Source organism: Perognathus longimembris, chromosome 16, assembly GCF_023159225.1.
Source record: "Perognathus longimembris pacificus isolate PPM17 chromosome 16, ASM2315922v1, whole genome shotgun sequence".
In the NCBI taxonomy this organism is placed as follows: Eukaryota; Metazoa; Chordata; class Mammalia; order Rodentia; family Heteromyidae; genus Perognathus; species Perognathus longimembris.
Genome location: NC_063176.1, coordinates 37,257,735 through 37,270,860, shown reverse-complemented (window position 1 = coordinate 37,270,860; position 13,126 = coordinate 37,257,735). Strand labels below are relative to the sequence as shown.

At 39.1% G+C, this 13,126-nt stretch overlaps 1 protein-coding gene across 2 annotated transcripts in view; it reads right to left on the bottom strand.

The window, feature by feature from the left end:
• Nucleotides 1-6,422, bottom strand: part of Tmem156 (transmembrane protein 156) — a 31,914-nt gene extending 25,492 nt beyond the window's left edge. For both annotated transcript variants that reach the window (XM_048364225.1, XM_048364226.1), the window contains exon 1: nt 6,288-6,422. In XM_048364225.1, the coding sequence (XP_048220182.1) occupies nt 6,288-6,375 (88 nt within the window). In that variant the 5' untranslated portion in view covers nt 6,376-6,422. The remainder of the gene's footprint in view (nt 1-6,287) is intronic.
• Nucleotides 6,423-13,126: the final 6,704 nt, after the last annotated feature.

Genomic DNA, 13,126 nt, shown 5'->3' with positions numbered 1-13,126 from the left:
CTGGCTATACCACCCTATTAATATTTTAGAGAAAGCTTTTTTGTGTGTGAGTGGAAGTTCTGGGGCTTGAACTCAGGGACTAAGCACTGTCTCTGTACCTCTTTTGCTCTATCATTTGAGCCACAGCTCCACTTCCAGCTTTTTGGTTAATTTGGAGATAACAGTTTCACAGACTTTCTTTCCCAGGCTGGCTTCACACTGCCATCCTCAGATCTCAGCCTCCTGAGTCACTCACCACAGGTGTGAGCCACTGGTGCCTGGCTTGTTGAAATATTTAATGAAGGAAAATGAGTCACTAGGAAGGTGAAGGAGACAGGAAGATCTCTAGCTCAAGGTAATCTCAGGCAAAGTAGTGCAATTCTGTCTCTAAAATAAAACTAAAGCAAAAGAAGGAGGCTTCCTTATATATGAACTTAGCAAGCACAAGGGCCCAGGTTCAATCCCCAGTACCATCAAAAAAGAAAAAAAGAAGTCATAAGGCCAGGGCCCAAACCTTACTAGAAATAACACATTATATTTTATGAATGAGTCAGTAAGAAAGTAACACGTCCATCTTGAGAACAAAGATAGTCCCATCAGAAAACTGATTGTTGATGCACTGCTGCTCTTTATAATAGAGATATAAATACTACAGTCAGATGTCAAGGTAGTTCAGGGTTTATCCTGTAGTTTGCAAGTAAAGTTCCTTTATCCCTGTTATCTCCAATTTTACTGTTCCTTATACTACAACTTCTCTCCCAGAGAGTGACAGGAACAGGAAGTGAAAGCTAACAAACTTCATTTATGAGGTTGGTTCTTCAAAGTAGGTGAAGTCAGAGCAATAGGTAAAACTACATGGAGGTGCTGGGCTCTGTCCCCCTTCCTGTCCTGCATTGCTGTAAGTCCCTTTATCAACCCTACTCCTGTTCCTGGTTTCAGGAATTATAGAGCTGTCGATTTGAAAACATTTTGTTTGAAAATCAATAATAATCATTGCTTCTCTACTAAAGTGCCTCTGTCAGCAAGTAAGGAGGAATCATTTAAGTTCTGCAAGTTGTTATTTCTCTTGGCAAAAGGAAATAGAAGGATCATGTATTCCAGGCAGCTCTGAAAGCAACATTTATATTCCCAGACCCCCTTTTCGAAGCCCTAGTTTAGTATCCACATTTAATTGCTTGTCAATCAGTCCTCTTCCTGACTCAAAATTACTGAAAGGAAGACTTGTCTTTCATTTTTATAGCTCAGAGTTCCTGGTATCAATAAAAGCTATTGATAAATGAAAGAATATGTAAATGATCATGGGAATCTATGTAAGATTAAACTATGTCTCTTAACCCTAAGTCCAATAGAAGTAGATTGATGAAGGGTTGTTTTGCTTGTGTGTGTGCTAGTAGTGGAGTATGAATTCGGGGCCTCTCTTGCTTACTGGCACTCAATTAATTCAGCCAGACCTGCAATTCCAGTTGTTTTGGGGTATGGTTATCTGTCTGTCTTTGTTTTTGTTTTGCTGGTTAACTGGAAATTAGAGTCTCATGGATTTTTCTATTCAGGCTGACTTCAAACCATGATCCTTAGATCTTAGCCTCCTGAGGATCTAAGATTACAAATGTGAACTGCCAAGTACCCAGCTATGGATCAGTGAATCTTTTAATTGCAAGAAATTGCTTCTTTAAGTACAAGAGGGCTGGGAATATGGCCTAGTGGCAAGAGTACTTGCCTCCTACACATGAAGCGCTCGGTTCGATTCCCCAGCACCACATATATGGAAAACGGCCAGAAGGGGCGCTGTGGCTCAAGTGGCAGAGTGCTGGCCTTGAGCGGGAAGAAGCCAGGGACGGTGCTCAGGCCCTGAGTCCAAGGCCCAGGACTGGCCAAAAAAAAAAAAAAAAAAAAAAGTACATTTCAACAGTGTATACTGGTATTGGAAGTAGGAAATTGAAAGGGAATACCAAATTTGAGAGACACAGGGTAAAAAAAGACAAACAAATACAAAAGCAATACTTGCAAAACTGGTGTAAGTGAAAAAAACTGTTTGGTGTAAGTGAACTGAACACCTGGGGGGGGAGGGAAAGGGGGAGGAGGGAGGGTTGTATGAGGGACAAGGTAACAAACAGTACAAGAAATGTATCCAATGCCTAACGTATGAAACTGTAACCTCTCTGTACATCAGTTTGATAATAAAAATTTGAAAAAAAAAGTACAAGAAACTCTGACATATATATGTGCACGCGCGCATGCGCGCACACACAAACACATATATCCATCCATTCATTGCCATCTGTATCTCCATGTTCTGCAAGCAATATCAGTGTATCAAACTGTGGCATTAACTGCTGTCACTCAGGTGTCTTTTGGGTGACAACAAAGGTTGAAAGCACTGCTGGGAAAGGGGGTTATCGATCCAGTGCACGCTAATGCCAACTTATTAAAAGACTCAAAACTATTTCAGAAGTTTATTTTCTTAAAGTTTGACTAAATAAGCTTACAGATTGTCCTCATTATAGTTCAATATTCCTGCTAATGTTTTCTCTGTGGCTCAGACGTATTCCAGAAGATAAATGATCAAACATGATGTTATGTTTTTTAACTTAGGACTTCAGAGGATTTATTATTTCACAATCAAATCTATTAAGCCTTGTGACTACATTGTTCCTCATTAAGATTCCCTTTGAATCCTTTTGACATGTTAAAAATAGGGAACCAGTGAATAACTTATGAGTAAAAAATCATTTTATGATGTTTAATCTTAGGAATCAAAGTGAATAGAATAACAAAAAATAAAAGGGAAAAAAGAATTCAAGTAACTGACAGAATAAGACTAAATCAGAAAATCTCAAAGTTAATTTTCCCTCTTTTAGGCTATTTATTTTGTCTTCTCATTTTTACCAGAGATTTTATTCTATGAAATAGACTTGTTGACAACTTATTTCCTAGACGAACTAGTGTTATGATTCAAAACTAATTTATAGCCTGGAGCAGTGGCTCAAGTCTGCAATCCAAGCTACTTGAGAGGTAGAGATTGGGGGATTGAAATTCCAATCCAGCCCAGAGTAAACCAAAAGAAAAGTTCTTAAGACTTCATCTTTTTTGTTTTTTCAAATTTTTATTATCAAACTGATGTACAGAGAGGTTACAGTTTCATACGTTAGGCATTGAATTCATTTCTTGTACTGTTTGTTACCTTGTCCCTCATACCCCCCTCTCTCTTCCCCTTTCCCTTTCCCCCCCTGAGGTGTTCAGTTCACTTACACCAAACAGTTTTGCAAGTATTGTTTTTGTAGTTGTTTGTCTTTTTTTACCCTGTGTCTGTCAATTTTGGTATTCCCTTTTAATTTCCTACTTCTAATACCAGTATACACGGTTTCCAATATTCTCAGATAAGATTACAGAGATAGTGTAGGTACAACCACAGGAAGGTGATACAAGAACATCATTAAGACTTCATCTTATGGTTGGGTACAGAGGCATGAACCTCTACATAAGCAATGCAGAGGAGCACAAATAACAGAATCACAGTCCAGGCTGTGTACCACTTAAAAATAACCAGCACAACCAGGAGCAGGTGGCTCATGCCTGTAATCCTAGCTGCTCAGGAGCTGGAGATCTGAGAGTCAAGATTCAAAGCCAACCAATGGAGCAAAGTCCAAGAGCTTCTTATTTCAATCTAACCATCAAAAATAGAGAAAGGGAGAAAGAGAAAGACAGAGACCGAGAGAGACAGAGACAGAGGCAGAGAGAGAGAGAGAGAGAGAGAGAGAGAGAGAGAGAGAGAAGAAAGACGGAGAGAGAGCATGCCAGAAGTAGAGCGGTGGCTCAGTAAGTAGAGCACTAACCTTGAGAAAAACAGCTCAGGGACAATGCCCAGGTTCCATGTTCAAGCCCCAGGAATGGCACAAAAATAAAGTACTACAAAATAAACGAAAAGGGGCTGGCAAAGTAGCTTAAGTGGTAGAGCACATACATAGCAATTGTAAGGCTCTCTGACTTGAAATCCCAAAAGGGAACAAAAATCCTAATTTATAAAAGCACATCATTACATTCAAATCTTCGTAGTTTAAACAATATGGGCTATGTCAGAATATCTCTGGTAATACATAAAACATGTTTATTACACTATTGCATATGGGAAAGATTTACCTAATAGGTAGCTTTATATTTATGGTAGCTCTGTGTAAAATTCTTCCTACCACTAAGTCAAGAAAAGACACAAAGAAAGGACAATAGTTTTCAAACATTGTTGTTTGTTGACCCCAATAGGGATCCTTTGAATCAAAATTCCAGAATAAATCGATGTATCTATATGTATATGTGTCTGTCTATATCTATATCTATATAGTGTGTGTGTGCATTTGTGTGTGTATGTGAGTGTGCATATGTGCCAATACTGTGGCTTGAACTCATACTCTTGCTCTTGCTTGACTTTTTCTCAAAGCTGGCATGCTATCACTTAAGCCATACCTCCCCTATCTATGTTATTCTTTGTTTTGTTTTGTTTTTTGCCAGTCTGTGGCTTATTTTTGCTCAAGGCTAGCACTCTACCACTTGAGCCACAGCGCTACTTCTGGCTATTTTTTTTCCTATGTATGTCATGCTGAGGAATCAAACCCAGGGCTTCATGTATATGAGTCGAACACTTTACCACTAGGCCACATTCCCAGCTATATTATTCTTAAACAAGGAAGAGAACGAATTCTTTTCAGAAAGGCAGCAAAGTAGAACTGTGAGCTTATGTAATCAGTTATGAAATAAAGAGGACATATATCACTATAAATGCCAGCTAATCATCATCAAGATGAAGAACTGACATATTGCTAGTAGGCCAAGGTGGATTTTTTTTTTTTAATTTAAAAAAGAAACCTCTTTTTTCTACCACAAACACAAGGGCCATCTCTCCCTATGAATTTCTGTGAGCCTGCTGGCTTCTTTCTATTACCGCTACCCCAGAAGACCATCCGTCACACTGTGAGAAATGACCGTGGAACAAACCATTTATCTGCCCAGAAAAGAAAACTTGAACAATTTTGTGGAGTTATCAGCTTTCATGAAACACTAAGCAAGAGTTAGCAGTAGTTAGCAAGTTATTCATTAAATCTTCTGTGGGCTGATTACCTGGATTTTAGTAAATTTAACCTAAAATATTGAAGGTGATAGTTATACACATAGAGGTGAAAAGTCCACCTTAGGTGATTTCTAAATGAGCTTTCTCTCCTCATAAAAGCTTACAAAGACACTTGGTTTATTTCATTCTTTTTGTAATACATTTTCACCCAGTGAAACCAAGCATTAAACATGGATGCTAGGATTGCTTGATCTGAACAACAATAAAAACAAATAGAAAAGAAATGTAAAAAGGTAGTCATTTACAAAATTGCAGTCACTGTGAGATGAAAATATTTTTGTCTCACTTCTTAACAGCATCTAATATGCATCACTAAATAATCACAGCAATATGTTATCAAGTATCATTAGCAAAAAAATATTTTTATCTGGCTACATCACATCGCATATAGGCAACAATAAATATTCATTGCAGCAAGTCATTGAATGGAAACTGTTCTCTAATAAATTTCTACTTAATGATAGAACACAAGCATATTCCTTTTGCTTTACTTCTTTCTAAATACTAAAGCTCTCAATGCCATCCCAGCATTCACATTAATAGGTTTTCAAATCTTTTGCTAAGCTATAAAAATAGTTTAAATTTACCTTTATTTCTTTTCTTAACCTGATGTTTCAATAATCATACAATTATCTGAACGTTCAGAGATTCTGTTCCAATTTTCACTCGCCATACGCCTGTGCCATTTATGCGCCCATCTTTGGTTTAAATTTTTTAAATATCTAAGCACTTCTTTTTTCAAAAACAGTATATTCGCAATATTGTTTTCATAGAGGGAATTCGATTAGAAATTCAACATAGAATTTAATATAAAAAATGTTACTTCCTTTAAGTAACTCCAGAACATAAGAGCATACTTAAAACTTTTGGGGAGGAAACTGTTTCAAAGAATGAAATAATGTAGTCATCTTACTACAAACTCAATGCTGGACATCTAGACTACAAATTGGAAATACTTCTTTCCACTTTGGTGCACGCTACAACAAAGGAGGATGAATAAGACACGAGTGCTGTGTAACAGTCATCTAACTGCAATTCCTTTCACTGTGTTGAATTCTCAGAAGTGGAACTTCAGCTCAGGCGGCATACAAGATGGCATGCAACCAGGAAGACATTTTCTGTCACCATAAGCTGGCCACTGTTAAAAATTAAGAAAGAAGAGCTAGATTACATTGATTTTTATACTTACCTTGTGGTGTCTTGAAATATTCTGGCAAAATTAAAATGAATGTGATTGCAACTGCCACAAATAACTTAAGGAGCTCTGTTTGGGGCATGTCTGTTCGCAGGGCATGAGTGTGTTTCCATTCAGTACATTGATGGCATCTTGTTTCCTGCTTCAACTTTTACCTCCTCGGTACACTAAGTTAGTTACTGCAACTCACCCACACTCACTTCCTCTTGTGTAAGACAAAAAAAAAATAAAGTCTGAAGAAAGACTTCTTCATTTTGAGTCACTTTCCAGTAAGCAAAGTATCCTCTGAGTAGCACTTTCCGACTTTATCCTACACATGATAAATAAATGATCTCAAGGAACAAAGTTGATGTCCCATGTTTACAGTGTTTGGGAGGAAAGATGAACCCACACAGTTCCACAAATCAGTTGATGAATGTCAGGAATGTTCAGGTTTACAGACCTCATTCCTTCACTTATAAAGTGACTATTGCCAGATGTTGTATGTCTAGAAGTAAATGTACATGTGTAAAGATTAGTTAAAGGCTCTATATTACTAGAATGGAATTCATTAATAATATGCCCAGAAACACTGAGATTGTTGGTATAAACTCCACATTCTCTTTTTCCACTGTTAAAAAAAAGATTTTTGTATTAAAATAATCCCAATGAAAGAAAATATTTTGGGGGGAATATAAATGAAGGCTAGGAAAAATCCATTGTGAACAAAGCATAAATTCAGTGTGAGCTGAGCATGTATAAAAACAAATATCTTTACTTAGAAAATCCAGAGATCCAGCATTAAATTTTTTATTTAAATAAAATGGTACCAAATATATCCAGTATCTCCAAATACCCTACAACCCATCAATTCCCATTAGTCCTGATTTTTCTTCTCAGCCACCCAATCCTGGGCTTGATGGAACAGAAGGTGAAAAGAAGAGGATATGAATATTCTGCATGATGGGTGAATTAACTGACCTTTTTCTCTGATTGGATACAGCAATTAATGAACAGATGGGAATATTCTTGCCTGGATGTAACAATAGTCAAAATGGGAGGTGGAATCCAAGCATATAACTAATCTTAAGATCAGCATCAAGAGAAGGAGTAAGAAAAGAAAGAAAGAACAGCATCAAGGATTATTCTAAGAATGAGAACAACTGGGCTGAAGGTGTCCTGCTTGGGCAGGACAATACCACTGAAGAAGAAGGAGGAGGAGGAGGAAGGGGAGGAGCAGGAGGGAGATGGGGATGGTAAAAGGAAATGGAAGGGGAGAAGAAAGGGAGGAAAGAAAGGGAAGGATGGAAAAGGGGGAGAGGAAAGAGGAGAGGAGAGAGGAGGGGAAAAAGAAGGAAGAAGGGAAGAGACCCACCAAATATGGCTGTGTTTTACACCCAACTGGCTATATTGAAGGTCCTGGTCATTCATTCTTTCCTATCTTATAGGCTTCACTGAAGAAATAGTGAACAATCTTCTATTTTGACCCTTTTTGTTTCCCTAGAGGAATACAAACATTCCAACCTTAATTTTACCAAATTTATGACATTTATCAACCATATGCTTACTTGATATAATAACATCACCAAGTTAGTAATTCCTTAATCAATTTTCCCTAAAAGGCAGCTAGCTATATCACTTCTGTTTTTCCCCTTTAATTTTAAATTTAATTGAAATCAGTTCTATTGCTACTTATCCTTTTCCATGTAAATTTCACAACACTTTGATTCATTTGTTAACCTTTGTTTTAAATTTTTATTGTTATTATAAAGGTGATGTTCAGCAGGGTTACAGTTACATAAGTCGGGTAATGAGTACATTTCTTTTTGGGCAACATCATGCCTTCCCTCGCTTTCTCCCAGTTTTTCCCTTCCCTCCCCACCCACAAGTTGTATAGTTCATTTTCAATGTAGTGTCTAGTGAATTCATTTGTTAATTCTTACATTTATAATAAAATTGGTTGACTTCTTAGGTTTTGGATTTTTTTTGCAGTAGTTATTCTTTCAGATCCATATGTGGTCTAGTCACTCTTCATTGGTATGATAAAATGCCTGAACAAAACACCTTAAGACAGGAAGTGATTATTTGAGCCCATGACTTCAAACATTACAGCACTTGCTCACTTGATTCTATTGCTACTGGGGGCCCATGAGTGATGAGGAAGAACATCATTGTGGGGAACATGCAGTGAAGCAAATGTGTTCACTTCATGGTGGACAGAAAGCAGAGAAAGACAATAGGAGTGAGACAAGGTATTTCTTTCAAACACACACCCTCAGTGATCTACTTCCCCCAAGTAAGCCACATCTCCCAATAGTCCTCATCTACGAATTCATCAGTGGATTTGCCCATTGATGAAGTTAAAGCCTTGTAATCCAATCTCCTCTCAAAACCCCATCAGCTGGTAACTAAACCTTTAATACTAAAGCCTTTGGGGGACATTCTTAAGCTCAAATCATGACAATACCCAGTACCACCCTACCTCCATCCTGCTCTATCATGCTGGTTATCTTGTACTTGAAAGACATTTCTCTCTAGCAGCTCTATGGGCCCTTTATCCTAGCCAGGCTCATATGTTCTGCACCTGGCTTCTCTGGTGATGTCCAGATGGCAGAGATCATGAGAGTAGCAGGACCAGAAATCCCACACCATAGCCTGGATGCTTTAAAGACATGAGGGAGAGAATCTCACAGCCAGCCTATAATTTTACATGTGTTAACTCTGTCTGACTTAACAAATTTTGAGAAAATTAAATATGTCCTCAGATATTTCAGGAATCTTTCATTGTCTGAGATTGTTTTTCATATTGATAATCCCATTATTATAAATGTTTTCAATCATTCTTTCTACAGTGAAGCATTAGCAGAACAACAGCCAATGACAAGTTTCAAATCTTCACTGGTTATCTTTCAAGGCTCAATGGCAAACCCAGTGAGCCAGTGGCTTACTCCTAGCTACTCAGGAGGCTGAGATCTGAGGATTGTTGCTCTAGTGTCAGAATAGGCAGGAAAATCTATGAAACTCTTATCTCCAATTAACCACCAAAAAGCCAGAAGTGGCTCAAGTGATAAAGTGCTAGCCATGAGCAAAAGGGCCTAGAGAGAGTTCTATGTAGTTGCCTATTGTTATATAAAATAAAAACTATTATATTATTACTATGGCTGAAACTAAAGGTCTCTTGCCCTTGTTTGGCTTTTTTGCTCACAGCTGGCACTGTACCACTTGAGCCATGCCTCCAGTCCAGCTTTCTTGCTTGTTGGTTGGAGATAGAGTCTCTTAAACTTACCTGCTAGGCTAACTTTAAACTGAGATCCTCAGATCTCAGCCTCCTGACTAGGTAGGATTACAAGCATTAGTTCCTGGCACCCTGCTTTACTTGTTTATGCAAACAATATTGTCTATTATTCTATTCTAGTGGATTAATTTCAACTCCCTTTATTATATCCTGTGCAAAGATCTTTTGGGGGTCAAAAACAATACCACTAATCAATGACCATTATCGAACCTTTACTATGTGCTGCTGCTCAGTATTGAAAGTTTTATATGGATTATTAAATTCAATCCCTCAACATTCTAAGGCAATTACCTTAATTGATCCAATTTTACAGACAAATAAATGAGGTACAGAAAAAAATGAATCAAGTAACATGCACAAAAATCACATAGCTACCCCGCCGACCCCGGCCCAAACAGGGCCAGGCTGGGAAAATGAACCAGCGCCAGCAAGCGGGGCAGCAGACCTTCAGCCACCAGAGAAGCAACAGCAGAAAAGTCACGCCAGGAGTGCAGAGCCCAGACAGCAGGAGCTCCTTGGACCTCAGACAGATAGCAGACTGACCGAGACAGATAGACGGCGGCACGGTACCGAACGGCCAGGAACCAGGCGGCACAGACGGGGAGAGCCAGGACTGCCACCACCAAACGACCGGTCACCACACCCCAGCACCCCAGCCCCGAAAAGCCCACGGCAGCGCGGGACACTCACACAATCCAGGACCAGAGCAATCCACACAGGTGGGCAGGCCAACTCTCAGCTGCAAATCTCAATCTGAGAGATGAGCTCCTCTGACAATGGTACTGAGTGGGGAAAAGAATCAAAGAAGAGAAAAGTCTCCACACCACGCTGAATCAGCGACCCGCAAACCCCCACCAGGGGCACGCAAAGGTCAGCACAACACAGCGGCAGGGCACAGTCCTGCAGAGAAAGACACAGAACCTACTGGCCCCCAAGTGCAGTGAGAGTGACCACTTGGGCAACAACCAAGACAGTCACACTCAAGGTTCAACAGCCAAACTCAAACCCAGAGCCAGGACACAAGTCTCACACTGACGGACCAGTGGGAACCAGCACAAAGCCAACCCAAGGACACCACCTACAGATCCCCAGCTGCGCAAATCACAAAGAAATATTACAAATTACATGAAAGGGCAAGCCAACTCGTCAGCTCCAAAAAGCAGTACGACCGAAGAGGAGATGGAGAATAAAAAAACAACTGAGGCTATGATAGCAGAAATGATGGAAAGCCTCAGGAATGAAATCAGAAAACAATTCCAGGAGTTTAGAATGGAAGTCTCGAAGGACCTTCAGGAAGCCAAGAAAGAAATGGAAGCAAAAATGGATACAGTGCAAACCTCTGTTAAAGAAGACCTTAACATCCTGAGAAGCAAAATGCATGAAAAAATAGATTTAAAATACAACTCTTTAAAGGAAGAAATTTCCACGATCAAAGCTGATCTGGCAACCATAAATAGCTCCCTGACATCCATAAACTCCACACTTGAATCCACAGCACAAAGAATTGACCATATTGAATCCTGAATCTCTCTCTTGGATGATGATGAGCCGATAAGGACCAGAAAATTACCACACTCCAAGAAATTGTAAAGCTCCAGGGCAGACTAATCCCGGAGCTAGTGGACAAAGACAAGAGATATAATCTGCGCATAACTGGAATAGAAGAAGGAGCCGAATACCAGAGCAGAAGGCTTCAACATATTTTCAATAAAGTGATTGCAGAAAACTTCCCCAATCTCACAAGGGACCTCATCCAGGTAACCGAAGCCTATAGGACACCCGGCAGACCAGACCCTAGAAAATCCTCGCCCAGGCACATAATAATCAAGACTTCAGATCTCAAGAATAAAGAGCAAATTTTGAATGCAGCCAAAGCAAAGAAAGAAATTTATTACAATGGGAAGAGGATCTGAATAACAGCAGACCTCTTCACACAAACCTACCACGCAAGAAGAGAGTGGAAGAACACCATCCAAGTCCTACAGGCCAACAATTACCAACCTAGAATAAGATATCCAGCAAAACTAGAATTCATATTCAAGGGAAAAACCATATCTTTCCATAGCAAAGAGAGTCTAAAGGAATATGTGAATAAAAATCCAGCCCTACAGCGAATTCTAAGAGGGGACCCCAACCCAACAGAAATCGAACAGGACACACAGACAGAAACAGAAAGAAACTACAATAGCCAGAGCCCAACAGAAAGAGCAGCTCACTAAAGACAAGAAAAAAAGAGAGGAAAAACGGCCTAACAGGAAAATGGAAGGGGAAAAAACACTCTTATCCTTGATCTCTTTGAATATAAATGGTATAAACTCTCCGATAAAGAGGAGCAGACTCACAGAGTGGATCCACAAACAAAAAGTTGCCATCTATTGTCTTCAAGAGACCCATCTTACAGCAAGGGACAAAAACAGGCTCTGAATGAAAGGATGGAGCAAGATTTTCCAAGCAAACGCACCTACCAAAATGGCAGGAGTAGCCATCATGATCTCAGATAAGCTGGACTTCTCATTAAAATCAACTCAAAAAGACAAAGAAGGACACTCCATTTTAATACAAGGAAAAATCCAGAATCAAGACATCATGGTGATAAATGTATACTCACCAAACAAAAGAAGCCCTACATATGTCAAGCAAATTCTCACAGAACTACAGAACAAGATAGACTCAAACACAATCATAGTGGGTGACTTTAATACCCCACTTTCTCCAAGAGACAGATCCAACACCCAGAGGATTAGCAAGGAAGCTGAGGACCTAAGTAACACCATATCCCAAATGGATCTGATAGATCTGTACAGTCTTTCACCCTACAGAGACCCAATACACCTTCTTCTCACCAGCCATGGATCATACTCCAAAATAGACCATGTCATAGCCCACACAAAGAACCTCAGCAAATACAAAAGTATTGACGTCATCCCATGTATTATATCTGACCACTGTGGAATAAAGATAACCCTCAATAACAAAGGATACCACAGAGGCTATACTTTCTCTTAGAGGCTAAACCCCTCACTGTTATCTAACACTTGGGCCACAGACCAAATTAAGGATAAAATTAACGAATTCATAAGCCACAATGACAATGAAAATACATCACAAAGAAACCTATGGGATACAGCTAAGGCAGTACTGAGGGGCAAGATCATTGCTCTCAGCACCAACATTAAAAGAATGGAAGCAGAGCAGGTGAATAACCTCACGATGAAACTAAAACAACTGGAGAAATAAGAAATGATCGAATCTAAAATGACTAGGAGGAGAGAGATCACAAAGATTAAAGAAGAGATAAATGTGATTGAAAATAGAAAGACCATTCAACAAATAAATAAGACTAAAAGCTGGTTCTTTGAGAAAATGAATAAAATTGACAGACCCCTCGCAAGACCTAATAAACCATTTTGGCAAAGTATCAGGATACAAAATCAATCCACAAAAGTCAGCAGCTTTTCTGTACACCAGCAATGTACAAGCAGAAAAGAAAATTATGGGAATAATACCATTTACAGTAGCCAAAAAAAAAGAATAAAGTACCTAGGGATCAACCTAACTA